General features: G+C 41.2%; 1 protein-coding gene across 1 annotated transcript; it reads left to right on the top strand.

Annotated features, from left to right (window-relative positions):
• Positions 1-70: 70 nt before the first annotated feature.
• On the top strand, positions 71-16,921 carry USP16 (ubiquitin specific peptidase 16). The gene is made up of 18 exons (XM_033146891.1): positions 71-405; positions 2,342-2,444; positions 3,535-3,716; positions 3,910-4,013; positions 4,943-5,046; positions 5,276-5,463; positions 5,893-5,988; positions 6,672-6,802; positions 7,500-7,587; positions 8,033-8,111; positions 8,724-8,815; positions 9,362-9,415; positions 10,515-10,694; positions 11,754-12,414; positions 13,355-13,449; positions 13,703-13,789; positions 16,488-16,644; positions 16,741-16,921. Exons 2-18 carry the CDS (start codon positions 2,384-2,386, stop codon positions 16,863-16,865), a joined length of 2,484 nt encoding a protein of 827 aa, XP_033002782.1. The 5' UTR covers positions 71-405; positions 2,342-2,383; the 3' UTR covers positions 16,866-16,921.
• The last annotated feature ends 467 nt before the right edge of the window (positions 16,922-17,388 follow it).

A 17,388-nucleotide genomic window follows, 5' to 3' on the forward strand; every position in this document is an offset into this window, starting at 1 on the left:
CTCCCCCCCCCCGCCCTTTGCCCTCACCGGCTGCTTCATTTACTTTCGTCTTCTTCTCCGTGACGCAACGCAGCTACGTTTTCCTATTGGCTCTGGCTTTTGTCAGTAAGGGCAGACTAGGCGGGTTAAGGTGACGTGGCCAATCAAAGCTGGAGGCTGCCTCCCACCCGGCAAGTTGCGGCGCGTTCTAGTAGAAATTGCAGCAAGCTCATTTTCTGAAGGGGGAGGAGAGCAGAGCTGGGCCAGTCGCGAGCTGCGTGTTTCTTCCTCCACTTTGAGACGGTGACGCGCCGCAGAAGCTGCCACGGAGCCGTGTGGACTGCTGGTATCTCCAGGCATGCGGGGTGCTGTCGCGGGGCTTTATTTGTATCTCCTTCACCAGACTTTTCGCTTAAAGGCTTGCAGGTGAGTAGTACCATCCCTCTTAAGCCCATGTAGTCGTAAAGGAGGAGGAGGAGGAGGAGGAGGCGGCAATAATGCCAGGTCTGCCTTGGCTTGGCTGGCTTTCTTGGAGAGGCAGAATATTTTGCCCTTCTCACCTGAGGCTGCCAACCTCTTAAGGGCTCTACTCCTGGGTATGAAGGGAGAGGAGGATAAGGTTTTGTGTGACTGCGCAGGAACACGAGCTGGGTCCAAGAAGTGCAGCACTCCGTGTCCGGTTAAGCTGCCGGTTAAGTTGCCAATTCTCTTGCTGGTCTTTAGTCCTGCGCCTGTTAAAAACAACAGGACATGCAGAAGTTTCGCAGGGATTTTCTTAAGATGGAAAGACAGGATTTGGCCCCCGCAATAATTTGAGCACGCTCCCTGCCATTAACCTGCGCTAAGCAAATGGCACCGGCCAAGCAAGTCGCGGGGATAAGAAGTTGTAGGGAAATGTTTTCACCTGTTTTAAGGTCTGCATGCAGGGTAGGTTAGCTATTTATTCCCAACACTTGGTTTTACTTGTGGCTTTATATATTTCAAATTGTCTTTTTAAATTGTCCAGTAGCACCTTATAGACCAACTAAGTTTGTTCTGGTATAAGCTTTCATGTGCATGCACAGTTCTTCAGTTACACTGAAGCAGAAGTCACCAGACCCTTATACAGGGGTCGGCAACCTGTGGCCCATGGGCCGGATGCAGCCCACAAAGACAGTTTTACCGGGCCACGAGCCACCCGCAAACCTCGGCAAGTCTTCTGCACGCTGCACTACACCAGCACGGTGTGGGGACTTGCCAAGTGGTGCCGGAAATGGCATCTGCGCACGCGCAGATACCAGAAGCTACATCTGCGCATGTCCAGACACCGAAAATTGCTTCTGCGCAGGCGCGATTTCCAACACCGCCGACATGCGCAGACACGATTTCTGGCATCGCACTGTGCCAGCACGGCCCACGGACAATCTCTGTGGAAGTGATCCGGCCCATGGCCGGTAAACCATGCCGACCCCTGCCCTTATATATAGTGGGAGGGTGGGGTGGGGTGTTTCTCAGAAGGGTAGTGGGAGATGGGTGTTTGGCTCAATGGGTATGGTAAACCTGTTGACAACTGTTAATGACTGCAATTAGTCCTACAGGAAAAAGCAAAAGATAGTATGCAGGTGACCAAAAATAGCTTTAGCATGTGTAATGAGACAATAAGCTAATATCTCTATTCAGACCAGGTCTCTCCATAGTTTTCAGTTTGGTAATAAGTTGTAATTCAGCAACTTCTTTTTCAAGTCTATTTCTGAAATTATTTTGTAATAAGATAGCTGCTTTGAGATCTTGTATTGAATGTCCTGGAAGATTGAAGTGTTCTCCTACTGGCTTCTGTCTTGTGATTCCTGATGTCAGATTTATGTCCATTTATCCTTTGGCGTAGGGTTTGGCCTGTTTGTCCAATATAGAGAGCTGAAGGGCACTGTTGGCATTATGTTCAGAGTTCACCATCACCTTGAGGAATTGGGTCTTGAATGTCTTCTAGAGTAGTTGCTTTTAGTTTTTTAGGTCTCCTTCAAAATTGAGAATGATAAACTGCTTACACAGAAACGGAAGTGCTGAATTTAGGATGACCTGGATAGTTGGAAATACTGTATTAAAAAAATGTAGGGTTGAGTGTTTCAACATCCGGGGCTGCAATCCACATACAGAGACTGTGTTGCTTCTGAGTAAACATGCATGGAATTGCTGTGTGAAAATGTAATGATCAGCTAGTGCAAAAGGCATATCTATTTAACAGTTGATTGGGTGAAGGCTTTGGCTATGTGGTAGTTACTTCTGAGTAAACATGCATAAGAATGTGCCGCATGGCCCATACTTATGCAGTCTTTTTCAGACGCTGATCTAAAATTGAGAATGATAATATTTCTTTCTCTTTTAGGCCATAAGTGTTTGGTGTGAAATAAAATCTTGGCGCAGCAGCATGGGAAAAAGACGAACAAAGGGGAAAAACATGCCACCAGATGACTCACCTGATATAGCAGGTATGCTTTGTAATTGCAAATACTGTCAATCAGTTTCATAGCTCCGAGGAAGAAAGAGTTTATACTCTTATTTCCTTGGCAGAAATTTAATATCTCTATGAAGGTGTTTGTCTTAGTGCAAATCAAATCATGTAGAGAACAACAGTATTTAAATTCATATTTAAGAGGCAATCCCATTATTTAATTTACAGTAGGCCTTGGACTGGCCAAAGGTTTGACTCCAAGGAAAGGTTTGCCCTTCTCGCTGAAATTTATGGATTAACATTTACGTTTGCCCAACTTCTGTTGACTTCATTGCCTAGTTTTATCTGAATTAGGACAAAACATCTGACGATTAGCTTGGAACCCTGATGCTGTATGATCATAGTCATGATGAGCAGATGAAACAGCAGTGTAGCTTTATCCTCAGTATGAAATGACATAGTTACTTTTCTTCTCCTGCCTGAACCTCCCTGTATAAAAACAGGTTTGTTGTGCTTGTGATCCCATTATTTCCGATTCTTAAATAATATCCATTTGTTCAGTTATTAAATCTCTTTCAATGGATATATGACAAAAACAGGACATTGGAATGGGGCTTGGGAAAGGACAGAGCATTAAGACCATGTCAGAAAGAAGGCAGTGATACTGGCTTATATAAGTTCATGCAGTTAAAGAAAGACATCTGATTCTTTTAAAGAAAAAAATGTTTTAAGAACAAATAAAACATGTCTTGCTCAGAGAGCTATAGAGCTTTCATTTTGTACAAAAATTCACAAGTTCTGCTGGAAGCTTTAGTAGAGCAGCACCAGCAACTATTACTATTTCTCACAGTTCTTTGGCTATGTGTCTTAGGTTTTTGTTCATTTATCACACCAGTGTCTCACTGTGCACCCAAGAAGCTACTGTGGCAGATGTAGAGTTGTATCGTTTTTGTTCTCACAACAATTCTGTGAGGTAGGTTAGGTTGCAGGACAATAATTTGCCCAAAGCCATCTGGGAGCTGCACCGTACAGCAGAGATTGGAGTATCTCTACCAATGTCTACACCACATTCGTTCTAAATAATGTCCCTTTTAAATTTGCCTTGCCTTGTTGAAACATCCCAATAGAACCTGTATGCAAGCACCTTCGCAAAGGATTGGAACAAGGTTGCCTAAAAAAGGTGTTGCAGAATGTGGACTGGAGCTCCTGCCAGGATTGCCGAACATCAGACAGTGAGACCCATGAGAAATCTGAAGAGGGAGCAGAAGGCGGACCTTCAATATGGTTATGCCTAAAATGTGGCCACACGGTATTTCTTTCCCTATAATATGCATATCAAGGGTGGGAAATGTGTAATTGCTTTGTTTCATTAGCACTGAACAGTACTCCTTATAGTGGAACTATTCCTTATTGCAACTATTGGAAGGTTTCACTTTAAAAAGTTTAATTCAGTAACTGTTGACTTGTAATCTTTATTGTATTTGCAACTGTTGCTATTCCAGGGCTGTGGCAGAAATTCTCAAGAAAAGCATGCCATAAAGCATTATGAAACACCAAGATCAGAACCTCATTGTTTGGTTCTCAGTTTGGACAACTGGAGTGTGTGGTGAGTTTGTCAATATTCCAGTTAGAAGGATACATGTTTTTTTCCTAAAAGTTATTGGAATTATTATGTAACCTTTTGTGCAGTGTACCTGACTTATTTTATTTACCATTTCTGTCATGCTTTGGCTGCATACTTAGTTTGCTCTTCCTCCTGTATGAGGGGTTCCCCTTACACCATCTTCCTATAAAAACCATTATGGAGCTCTTATTCTGAATATGTGCCAGCACACATGGAGTGCAACCTATAACAAAAATGGGAATTGCTACCTAAATTCTTGGGTTGTCATACTAATTAAGGGCCTTGTAATTCATCCCAGAGTACAAACATTATTTCATATTTTTAGTGGCAGTAACATGGTTTATCATAAATGCTTTCTATTTTCTTGAGAGGCTTCACCACTTTCGTGATTCTGCATCCCATCCCCATCTTGTCATAGCACTTGTGTTGTAAATTGTTCATAAATATCTCTGGCACACACACAAAATCTTATACGGTACATCAGAAATTAAGGATTAAATAATACATGTTAACTAGTAGCAATAGTAAAGTACTAAGATTTTGTTAATCTTGTATTGATTTATTAGGAAACAAGAACTCTGCAGCTCTGTGAGTCTTCTAAGTGAACTTACTAGAATTTGCTGCTAATATAGATTTAATTCCATGATTTATACAATATATCAAGTTTAGTCTTAAAATTGCTGGTCATAGACAACAGCTTCTGAGAACTTAATAGCTGGACATTTTGTTGTAAAGAACTGCAGAATTCTAGCTGATGATTTAATTTTTTTTAAGGATCTGATAACCACTTTCATATCATATGTTAATAAAGCTTTATTTGAAATGTGTCTATATCATGATATGCACTTTATTTTGAAGCCAGCTTCTGGGTGTTTTTTATTAATCTTCTTTTATCTTTTTTGTGGACACAGGTGCTATTTGTGTGACAACGATGTGCCATACAATAGTAACAGTCAATTGGGCCAACTTGTGGACTTTATTAGAAAACAAGCACATGTGAACATGCAGAATACAGGTAAGTTCTGACATTATTGGGACGTGCCTACTGATTTAGAAGTTGATGGGTTTTTTGTTCACTGTCACCTTCCAGACTAGAATGTACTAGAAATGCCAATTTACTTTTGTAGCAATGAATAGATGCTAGGAGGTCTAGCTTTTCTCTGAGTAGTATTAGTAATTGCTGCATCCCAACATCTCTCGGTTTATTGCATTTTGAAACACAAAATGAATTGTTTTTATTTCAGCATCAAAAGAAGAAGAAAACAAACCATTGGAAAACAAAAAAATAAAGGACCACCGAAATGAGGAAGAGAGGGAGAAAAAAGAGATATTGGTGAAGGACAACAAACTTCATTTAAATGGCAATGCAGAAGTGACAGTGAAGGGCCTCAGTAACCTGGGGAATACCTGTTTCTTTAATGCAGTTCTGCAGGTATGGTGGAGATTCCTAGCAATTCCTAGATTCCTGATCCCCCCCCCTTCATTTGTGCTGAAGTAGCAACACGAGCTTCATTGCTTACCAGTTCTGTTTCTTGACAAATGTAAAGTTGCAAGCTCTTATCTTTTAAATCCCTATGTAGACAGTATGATTAAATGTATTATCCTGAATGCATTTGTCTGATTGCTGGGGAACAAAACCTCTTAGGGTAGGCTTTGCCCTGAATGCTAATAGCATGAGTTGGACAAGTGGGGGGAAATTTGTGGACAAAGCTCATTTTTCTTGCTGACAATCTTGTTCGCTGCCTTTATTTGAATAAATTGTGGTCTCAAAAGGATTTTGAACATAAGGAAATAAGTTTCTAGGTATGACAGTGAGTTCCCAAACGTGTTAATCATTGACTCTAAAAAAAATTCCCTACAGAACTTATCACAAACACCAGTTCTGAGAGAGCTGCTAAAGGAGGTTAAAATGCCGGACTTGGCAGTTACACTTAAACCACCAGAATTCTCAATAACGGTATGTTTAGCTGTTGCTTTACGGTGTATAAAAAATTTTAAGAGGCGGATTTAAGCAAGCTGTACCAAAAAAAACCAACCTGTGTCTGGGGGTTCTTTGATCAGTCTGGAATTTGGGGGGTGGCCAGGTCAGTTGACGCAGTGGCCTGTTTCAGATACAATGGCTTAGTGCTATATGAATAAGCCCCAGGCTCATTTACTACCTCATCCTGCTCCTGTGTTATAATGTTGAAGATATCAGAAGCTTTCATTTCAGTTTCTAGCTAACCACAGTTGAGCATCATGTCTAAGCCTGAACAGATGTGTTTAGCCTTAATTACACTTTCAGAAAACAAACCAATTTCCACCACTGAAGACTCTCCTTTTCAGGCAGGTGTTCTGAAATCCACATGGTTATTCCCATGATAGCTCCTTTTCAAACCCTTGTATCCCAGGCATTTTCTTTCCTCATGGGTCCCTGACCCTCATGACAAGCTGTGTGAAGGAGGGGGGGCATAAATTCCCATTGTGTGACAATTCCTTTGCAAGTGCTGCGGTGGATACAGGCTACAAAATTTACAAAAATGCACATTTTGCTGAGGGCAATCCAGATGTTTCTCTATATCGCTTCAAATGAATGAATGGCAAATTACTTTTTAAAATGTATGTACTGTAATACAAATGCTCTCTTTGTGTGGTGTTCAGGAACCTATGATAGTTACACTTGATCAGCCAAGACCTCTTACACTAGCCATGTGTCAGTTTCTGACAGAAATGCAAGAGACTAAAAAAGGAACTGTGACCCCGAAAGAACTCTTCACTCAGATCTGTAAAAAGTGAGTATCTGCCTGAGTTGTAATGTTAATAATGTTGAAAAAGCTTGCATAAAACAGTGAGTTGCATATATTGGTTGGTCTATAGAGCAATTGGATTGGGTAAAGGCATTTTAGGTTGTATTTTCTTCCTGTACATCATGAGATATTAGCATTGTCTTATCAATATTTGAAGCTGAAAACAGGCTTCATGTCTACATGTCTCACTTTCAATCATGATTAGTTTATGCCACAGTGACCAAGAAAAGGCCTACAGATTATGGTTTGCTGAGAATGAAACAAATCACAACCCGTGGTTTGGACATAACCCCAAGCCAGGGATCATGGCTTGTTCCCCCACCCATGATTGCGGGGAGCAAAGCAACCAAGATGACCACATTCATGGTAAACCATTACCAAGGCCAGTGGTATCTAATTAGACATGCAAAGGATTGTGCTGTACATTTATTTAAGAAACCACATGTTTGATCTTTCTAATGACTGCCAAAATTATGTAAGGAACAATAAAATGAAAGAAGGAAGTTTCTTTTTTATAACTTCCTAGAATAATGTAAAAAAACAAAAACAAAAGGAGATCTGTTAAGTGATGTGAGCCTTTGTTTTTTCCCTACCAAGTTATTTCCCCACTTTTTAAATGTTTCTGTGTCCTTACTGTAATATTTTAAATTTAAATCTTTATCCCTTATGTTATATTTAACAGAGCTTTACGATTTAAAGGTTATCAACAGCAAGACAGCCAGGAACTGCTTCGCTATTTATTAGACGGGATGCGAACAGAAGAAATCCAAGTAAGTATCTAGTACAGAATGTCTGCAGCCTGGAACTCCCTGTCCTCTTAGTGCGCAAGTGGGGCAGAACAAAGGTCAAGTGAGTGGTTCAGCCCCACTGTGCTATCCATTGCTGCTTACTGGGAAAGGTGTCTATGCTTAATTCTGAGTAAATATGCATGAAATTGGGCTGTCACAGAATCAGAAATGTGAAAAAATATGTGTATCTTAATTATAATGGAGAGTATTTATTTCAGGACACCTTTCAGTACGTATTGGCAAATGTGCCCGTAGGCCCCAAAAGCTTGGAAACCCCTGCTTTATAATACAGAAATATGTAGAGTAGGTGTCTGTTTTTACTGTTAAGGTAGTGATTAAACTTGATGTTTAGTAAAATAAACAAAAACAAAACAAAACCCAAAATTGGTTAGCTTTGTAAAACATTTACAATTATATTTATTTCTAGCGTATTTCTGCTGGAATTTTTAAGGCACTGAATAATTCTACTGATAAAGAAAATGAAGAACTAAAAAAGAAAATCAAAGGTAACAACATCTATCAGTTCCTCACCTTGGACATTGTTTCTATATTAATTTTGGTATCCAAAGAGTTGCATGTGAAACATATGCACATTTCTGCCCTATCACAACCACAAAAAGGCCTGCTGAGGATTCTCCAGAAAAGGATGTGATAAGTGCCAGGGGAAATTATTGGGGAAATTTATTTTGTTCCTGCCTCATGTGCATGCAGAGGTGCCTTCCACTCACACCAGATCCTTGTTGATAAATAAATAACTGAAAGTTGCATCAAACTTGTTTGGCAGTCAAAAGCACTTTCAAAAGCAGGTTGTGATATGGGGAAGTGGGGCTGTTTCATGTGTTTAATAATTCCAGTGCACATGAGCAAATACTTTGGATATTTTTAGATTCCAACCCATCTATTTACTGGAGAAAGAAAAACAATAATTAATATATAGAATGTTCACTGTGCCATTGGGAACTATTATTCAACTCCATTTCACTTCTCTTTTCCTAGTCAGGAGCTATAATTTCTTCATGGTGCTCATTGGTTGGGAGTGGGGGTATCATCTTGTTCAACTCAGCATAGCTCTTAATACAATAACATCCTCAGATTTTAATGCTTTCTCAATATTTCAGAGTATGAAAAGGGAAAGGTGACACTGAGCTTTGTGGACCGTATTTTTGGTGGAGAATTAACAAGCACAATCATGTGTGAGGAGTGCCAAACTGTAAGTGACTTTCCTTTTTTATATAACCTAAATAGCTTATAAATTTGGTGGCAAGCAGAATGACACAAGGGCTCTCTTTGCTGTTGCTGACTTCAGATTTCTTTAATGACCTACATCCCAGACATTGCCTTTGATGGGGGAATTGAAGTGTGCATGAGTATATCCTATAGTTCTACAAGAGTTCTTGCAGAGTTGGAAATCTTATAAGCTGGAGGAGTTGGTGTATAAGATTTCCAGTCACCTATTGGCTTTTACTTGTAATTCCAAAAAAAATGTTGGTATTTACATTCAGGTGAAAGAATAGAGTGATAATAGCAGTCCAGTCTGCTTTTGTATCTTGCTTTCCTACTTCCAAGAATGGGACTTCTTATCCTTTTTTGGCACCTAATCTTAGCTTTGAGCACTCTCTCTCTCACTCACAGCACTGGGATCCCCACCCCCACCCCTCAAAGCTGGGGATTATTTCTCAACAAACTTATTTTCACATAACTGAAGATACAATGATTGTTCTTAAACTCTAATACTATGATAAAATGTGTATTTCAGATTTCTTTAGTACACGAGTCATTCCTTGATTTGTCACTCCCTGTCTTAAATGAGGTAAGATCAGATTGCTTTGGTTTTTAGACTGTTGTGCTCATGGAATGACTTTGCTTGTGCAACAAAACTTCCTTTCCCTCTCTTTCCCCTACATGCCTCCCACAACTCCCCCAGCCCTCCGGGTTCAGCAAGAGGAGAGGGAGGAGAACTTCAATTGTGCAAACAGAAGTCATTCTACAGTTGGTATCCTTGTGCTCACAGAAGAGCTTTTGATGTAGTAGACGTCTTTGTTAAAATAAGGGAAGCATTTTTTGCCAATTCCTCCTCCAGCCCCAAGAATCCCCTGAAAATCATTTCCAAAAAGCAGGGAACCCTCCAGAACAGCATGGAATATAGCATAGGATTGCAGAAGAGAGAATAATATGAAATTGATTTCCATCTTCTGTCAGTAACAGAGGCACCCACTGGCTGAAAGTTCTGCATATATGAGAGGGGTTGCTGATCCCCCCCCCCATCAGCATAGGTGCCGTGTACCTCAAGGGACATGCTTTGAGAAAGTTTTCAAATTTTTAATAACTTTTTTTAGGGGGGGGCAGTGAGGTGTGCAGTAAGAAAATTTCCAAAATCAGGCATACAGCTTTACAGATTTATATGTGTACTAAATTTATATGTTTCCGTGCGCTGCTCTGGTTCGCCAGAAGCGGCTTTCTTATGCTGGCCACATGACCCGGAAGCTGTACGCCGGCTCCCTCGGCCAGTAACGCGAGATGAACGCCGCAACCCCAGAGTCGAACACAACTGGACCTAATGGTCAGGGGTCCCTTTACCTTTACCATTAATTATTACATTTTATGGGTGCTTGCTCTCAATCCCATCACTTGTATGGGGTTCCTAAAAAGCTAATGGAGTAAACCATTCCTCCCTGCTAAAACAGCAGGGACAATTGTTCCCATTGTTCTTAAATTTGAATGCGGTTAAGAAGATTCAAAGAAAACCCCACTTTTCAACAAACTATTGTGAACAATAGAAATATCCAGTTGAATATTCCTTCCCCCCCCCATCCTGTTTTCCTTTGTTCATTTGATGTGCCAGTCTCAACCCAAATATTGGGGATGATGTCCCATCATGTATCTGAACTGTTTATCACTTTCTTTTTAAGGGAGGCAAGAAAAAACCCAATAATAATAATAATAATGTTAGAAAGATGCAGGAAAAAGAGATTGAAGATGATGAAGACAACACAGGGAATGATTGTTATTTGAAGGAGAGAGAGGAGACTCCTGGTACAAGTAAGCATCTCCAGAAAAAGGCAAAGAAAATGGCCAAAAAGCAATCAAAGGTTAGTAGAGTAGCAAAGTAGAAAGCAATTCTGTACACTTATCTCTTAAATATGGGTGGTAGAAGAGTAGCTACTAGTACTGCACTGAGCATTGTAGGGTTTGGGTAGGGGAGTTAAGAAAGCCCTCTGTCCCACATTCTCCTACTCTTGTGCAGTTGCTTATTCCTATTTTATACAGCCTTTGTTTTTCTCCCATCTCCTGCTGTTTGCGCATCTGTTGACCTTGTAAGGACTTCGTCATTGCAGAATCACATGACAATTGCAGATCACCTAACATATTATGCTGCAATGTAGCCATATAACTGGTAGTGAACACAGACCTCTTACTGCTCTTATTCTGAATAGAAGTATGCATCCCTGTTGCCCAGGCATTAAGGCCGGTGCTCTGTCTTGCCAGATTGAACTGGCTGTTTTATTGCTCATCTGGACTGTGTAGCAACATTTTCACCTCAGTCCAGTTTTTAAAGTTGAGCATAGTTATATGTGACTAAATACATATTTTTTTGTACTGCATTACTTTCTGATAGGCATCCTCATCCACATTCTGTCTCAACCAAGTGTTGAGAGAGCATTGGCATTATTTTAGCCAACATGGTAAATTGTCAGGGAGATTGCTAATTTGTAAAACGGTGGAATATCTGCTCTTAAAACAGCAGTGAGGTCTAGCCTTGTTCAGCTTCCATTATCCTTGGCCAGAATGGCCAGTGATGAAGGCTGATTGGGGGGGGGGGGTAGCCAAGCATTAGTAGAGCCATAGGTTCCCATCCCTGTCTTAGGTGCTTCCTTCCCACAAATTGTTGTAAATCCCCTATTTTTACCTATTAAGTTCCTTTGGCTGACCTACCAAACTATTTCATCTACGCCAGATCATGGTATGGCCTTAGGTTTGAAGACAGCCTTACTGCTTACATCTCGTAAGAGCATCTATATGTAAATTAACTTGGAAGCTCAGTTTATAGCAAACTTAAATGCCGTATCATTTTATATATCTCTGTACAGCACAAATTAGGATAATTGTCCTTTTGGTGTCCTTAATTTCTTGTGTATTTCCTTTGACAGAACCAACGCCGCCAGCAAAAAATGCAAGAAAAGGTAATCCCGCTAACAGATATCTGTGCTGCTGAAAAAACTGAAGGTGATCATGACTGCAGCAGTGAAACTGTAGGAAATGATTCTGAGGGTACTAGCCTAAAACAAGACGAGGAGTCATGTAACCCATGTGAAGAGCAGTGCATGGATCAGAAAGAGAGTATGGATGAGCAAGAGGGAACAACTGAAGTACAGAATGAAAATACAGCAAGTTCTGACCAAGAGGCAAACAATGACACCACAATGGCTGTTACCACAGAAGGCTTGGTTTCTGCTGTACAGTGTATTACTAAACGTGACAATCTGCCTACCAAACACGATAGTCTTGATGAAGATGAGGATATTACCAATGGCTTTAACAAATTATCCTTGGATGAAGAGCCTAGTGATGATTCGGAAAACTTGAATGATCTTCATGATTCCGAGACAAAAATGTATGAAGTAGTAAATGAGGATCCAGAAACAGCATTTTGTACCCTTGCAAACAGAGAAGCTATTAACACAGAAGAAGGTTCAGTGCTTCATTGCTTATATCAGTTCACTCATAATGAGAAACTTTGTGAGAACAATAAACTGCTGTGTGATGTATGCACACAGAGGCAAGTTTGTGGAGCAAAGACCCCTGGAAAAAGTATGCTGACTTGTTCTGTTTTAAAGACAATATTAAATCTTTTCTTACCATAAAAAAATTCCTCCCAGTAGCACCTTAGAGACCAACTAAGTTTGTTCTTGGTATGAGCTTTCATGTGCATGCACACTTCTTCAGATACACATGCACACGGAAGCTCATACCAAGAACAAACATAGTTGGTCTCTAATGTGCTACTGGGAGGATTTTTATTTTTTTTACTATGGCAGACCAACACTGCTACCTACCTGTAACTTCTTACCATGTCAGCCTAGCATATATGACTTCACAGGGAGCCAGGAGGGAAGTAGGAAGTGCATGTGTAGCTGTTATAAAGGTATAGACAACTGCATGTAGTAGTGTCCTAAGTAATCCTAGAGAATTGGAAATAGTCGTTTAGAGTGAGTATACAATTTGGCTGAAGTTGTATTTTTGAAAACTAATCATATAGTGGCAAAACTGAATGGGAGGAGCAGCTTTGATATTTGTTTATTCAAAAACAGTTGTTTTCCCTATGTTTTGGACCACAGTTCCCAAGCTCCCAGCTTGGACTGATGGGAGCTGTAGTCAAAAACATCTTCAAGGTACAAAGTTGGTAAAGGCTGGTATACATTCATTTGTTTGTATTTTGAATGTTACAAATTTATAAAGGTCATTATGTTAAAGAGAAAAACTCCATGAAGCATGAGCTCAGAATCAGAGTAGCATAAATTGAGCTCTTTTCAGTCAAAGCAGTCAAAGTTTTAGCATGTTTATTTAAATCTGGAATTTATGGAGATTTCACTATGTACTGAGCAATTTACAAAGAAATAAGCGGGACTTAAAATTTCGGTAGTGTGGGCCTGAAGTCTCAAATTATGTGATCCGTTATATTGCGTTAGAACAATTCCATGACAGCATTCTTTAAAATCTAATAAGTCATTTTTTTCCTTTTGTTCTGCAGATGTCAAGAAACATGTATACACTAATGCCAAAAAACAAATGCTTATTTCTCTCGCTCCTCCAATTCTAACGCTTCATTTAAAAAGATTTCAACAGGTATAAATGTTTCTGTAAAATAAGTTTTAAGTCCTTGCCTTCATCACTGTAAGCAGCATTGCTGACAGGAAAGTGCTCGAGAGAGAAACTGGGAAAATTATTATTGCCATATTACAATTATATTTCAGCTATAAAAGAAATAATTTAAATTTGTAAGAATTCTTGTCTTGAAGATCAGAAGCTTTGTTCTTAAATCACTAGATTGTGTCATTTTTATGCATTTTATTTGCCACTGTCTCTGCTCTCCTTCTAGACTGGATATAATCTCCAAAAAGTGAACAAGCACATAAAATTTCCTGAAGTAATAGACTTGGCTCCTTTCTGCTCAGTTAAGTGCAAGGTAAGCAAAGAGAAAGTCTATTCAGATTTCAACCATTTTTCACTAGCCTATTTCTCATGAAGAACAGCTTTAAAAAGTCAGCTCACACAAGTTTAACTTGTGCGCATAAAATCATGTGTGTATCCAGTAAAGAGATGCTCACTATGTGTATGTGAGCATTCAAAACCTGATAGCAGCCTGTGCTTTTCATATATCTGATCCTACCTTTCTACAGCAGAACTTTCTCCCTCCTTCCAATCCCAAATATCCATTTGTTTCTTGAAGCATCCCAGCGGAAATAGCCATCATTGTCTCAAACTCAGTACATCAAAGACCCAACCTCCTTTTTTTCTCTGAAACCCACCCTTCATAATTTCTGGCTTCTGCCTTCCCTTGAGTGCCCCAGTGTGGCCTTAAAGTAAGCAGCCTAATGTGATGAGGGTGACTGGTTTGGAATAACCATACGTCTCTCCTGGCCATCATGCTGTCCTGGGAAATGCTGTTTCTTTCGTTCTAGATCTGACTCATTTAATTGTGAGCTCTATGAAAACAAGTTATTCTAGCTCCCCCAAATACTAGATAGCCCATGTTGTTGTTGTTTAGTCATTTAGTCGTGTCCGACTCTTTGTTACCCCATGGACCAGAGCATGCCAGGCACTCCTGTCTTCCACTGCCTCCCAGTTTGGTCAGACTCATCTTGGTAGCTTCGAGAACACTGTCCAACCATCTTGTCCTGTCGTCCCCTTCTCCTTGTGCCCTCCATCTTTCCCAACATCGTGGTCTTTTCCAGGGAGTCTTCTCTTCTCATGAGGTGGCCAAAGTATTGGAGCCTCAGCTTCAGTATCTGCTCTTCCAGTTAGCACTCAGGGCTGATTTCCTTCAGAATGGTTAGGTTAGATAGTCCATACACTGCTTTTGAGGTAAGATGATCCCCTGGTATTCCCTCAGTCCTGGACCACCAGGGTTCCACCAACACCTTAAATAAACATCTTGCCTTGTTCAAATACATGCTAATGAACTTTCTTAGGGCTCACCCACACCACTTTCTATTTTTGATAGCCAGGTTGCTCACTGGGGCAAGATGAGTCTGAGCACAAAACATCAGTCATAGCCTAACTGTACTGGCTACCAGTTAGTTTCTGGGCCTGATTCAAATTGCTGGTTTTGACCTATGAAGTGTTAAGGGGCTCAGGGCTGTACTCTCCCCACATGAACCAACATGAGCCCTACGTTGTCATCTGAGGCTCTTCTCTGTGTGGGTATGGGCCTTTGCAGTGGTGCCCTCTTTGTCCTAGGAAGTATGCTTAGCATCATCACTCTTTTTTAGGTGTCAGGCAAAAACACGAGTTATTCACCTAGGCCTTTGATTGTAATTTTAGTGGGGTGTGATCTATTTAGATATAATTTGTGTTTTTTGGGCTGTTTTATCCTTTAATTTTTAGTCTCATTCTTAGAAAAGGGTGAATAATAAAATAATTTGGCTATGTTTTTAACAAAACACTAGGCTCATTTGTTTGAACTGCTCCTTTTATTAATAGACTAGTGGTTTAAACCCGTTAAAATAACAGGCGCTAGAACGTATGTGGTCAAAAAAGTGGACAACCATGCAGTCGGGCTTATCTCGTTTTTGTATTGGGGGGGCCCTCCCCCCCCCCCAACACATCCCACAGAATCCTCAGCTTTCAACATGTATGCCTTCCATGGTCCTCCCGATTACCTAAACCCATTTCGCAGATATTCTGGGGTTGCCAGCGGGTTCCATATACACCACAGCCTCCGCTCTCCCTTTCGCCATAGAGCTTCCCTTTCTGATTATTTATGCCCCCCGCCCGCCCGCCATCCCCCTCCTCTTCCTACCACAGCAAGCAGCAAGTCATTGCCAACTCCCCCCCCCCAACCGCATCTCCCCACCATCCTCTCCCTGTTCTTTCCCTCCTCACCATGAACTTGAGGGCCTTCTCCTGCACCACCGCCTCGGCGGGGTCCATAGACCCCCCGATCCGCCTCTGCTGTGGCTGCTGCTCCGCCAGCTCCGGGCCTCAGCCGGGGCCTGCCCGCCCCCGCCCCCACCCCTTCCCTCCCTCAACGCAAGGCCGCAGCCACCGCAGTCAGGAGAGAAACCTCCGTTTTCCTCCGCCTCAGGTAAGTGGGAAATGTAGTCCTCGGACAGTCTTTTTGCTACCCCCTCCCTCGTCTTCAGCCCCCCCTTCCCATCCCGTTTCCAATATATGGATCCCTGTTTCGTTTTGCTGCCTCAGACGGCAGCTGCAGGAGTGCGGCGTCCCTCCTCGTCCTCCAGAGTGTCGGTGCTCCGCGGGGCGGGCTGCTCTGGGCCGCTAGGCCTCGGGGCTCTGGTTTCAGCGGCAAGAGTGGCAGCGTGGCCTCCCCTCGTCCTCTGGAGCGCCGGCGTTCTGCTTTGACCGCCGCTTCAACTGCTGCCGCTGCTCCCAGCCCAATGTCTCTCCGATCCAATCCGTCTGTGGGGCACATGCGCAGTAGCGCAAGCCCAGGGACACACGGAATGGATGCAGAGACACTTGTGTTTTATATATATAGATAAATGCTGTCCCTTGTCATGTTTCCTGTTTAATTAGCCAAGCTTAGTTATAAAAAAAGATAACTGTTTACTAGTGCGGAAGAATGACCAAACGTTACGGTTTTTGCTGATGCATTATAAAATCAACCTTCTTGAAGTATTTTGGATATATTGTTTTCACAGAATGTTGTAGAGGGGAGTTCAAGAGTATTGTACTCTTTGTATGGTATTGTTGAACATAGTGGCACTATGAGATCTGGTCACTATACTGCCTATGTGAAGACGAGAGCTACTAACAACCAACTTTCTGATCTTGTCCTCCATGGCAAGATTGGACAAAGTAAGTAGCACCAGTGTTTTTACCCTAGATGACCAATGTAAAATTACTTTCTTGCCAAATTGCTGGAATTTAATGACATCTTTTTTTTATCTTCAGCTTCAGAGACTGAATCATCCAAAGGACAATGGTTTCATATTAGTGATACACATGTGCAAGCAGTGCCTCTAGCCAAAGTGCTGAATTCACAAGCATATCTTCTATTCTATGAAAGACTACTGTAAATGAGCCATTTTCTTTTACAGCTGATTTGAAACCAAGGAAAGTTGCACCAAAAAAAGCTATCATGTTCAATTAACTTAATATTCATATTCAATTAACCTGATACTCAATCTACACTGGTTTTGTCTTACCCACATCTGAACAGAACTTACATGCTTTTAAGTAAAAAATAAATGTTTTATCTAACATGAATTTAATGTGACTTTTTACCTCTTTTACAAACATTCTAGTGCTACATGCAGAAGTAGGGCTCTTGTTCTCTTAAAAGTAGGCACAGAAAACTCTTTGCTGGGGGCCACATGTAACTAAGGCTGTTAATACACATGAACCCTTTTACTTCCCAAAAGTGACACAGAACGGTGTTGGAGGAATTGGTAGCAGTGGAAGTTAAAAGGTGCTCTTAATGTCCCTGTACTAGGTGTAGGAACACGTTTTTTGCCTACCTGTGCCTTAAAGGCTTAGATCGCAATACAGAGATACAGATGTCTTCTAATGCAACTCGGGAATGTGCCAAATGAAGTTACC

The sequence above is a fragment of the Lacerta agilis genome, chromosome 4 (genome assembly GCF_009819535.1).
Source record: "Lacerta agilis isolate rLacAgi1 chromosome 4, rLacAgi1.pri, whole genome shotgun sequence".
Lineage (NCBI taxonomy): Eukaryota > Metazoa > Chordata > Lepidosauria > Squamata > Lacertidae > Lacerta > Lacerta agilis.

Bases quoted from the DNA above. Each gene is read 5' to 3' on its own strand.
- USP16 (XM_033146891.1), top strand. From the start codon at position 2,384: ATGGGAAAAAGACGAACAAAGGGGAAAAACATGCCACCAGATGACTCA. The intron at 4,014-4,942 runs GTGAGTTTGTCA...TTGTGGACACAG, and splicing joins TTGGACAACTGGAGTGTGTG to GTGCTATTTGTGTGACAACG. The intron at 5,047-5,275 runs GTAAGTTCTGAC...TTTTTATTTCAG, and splicing joins TGTGAACATGCAGAATACAG to CATCAAAAGAAGAAGAAAAC.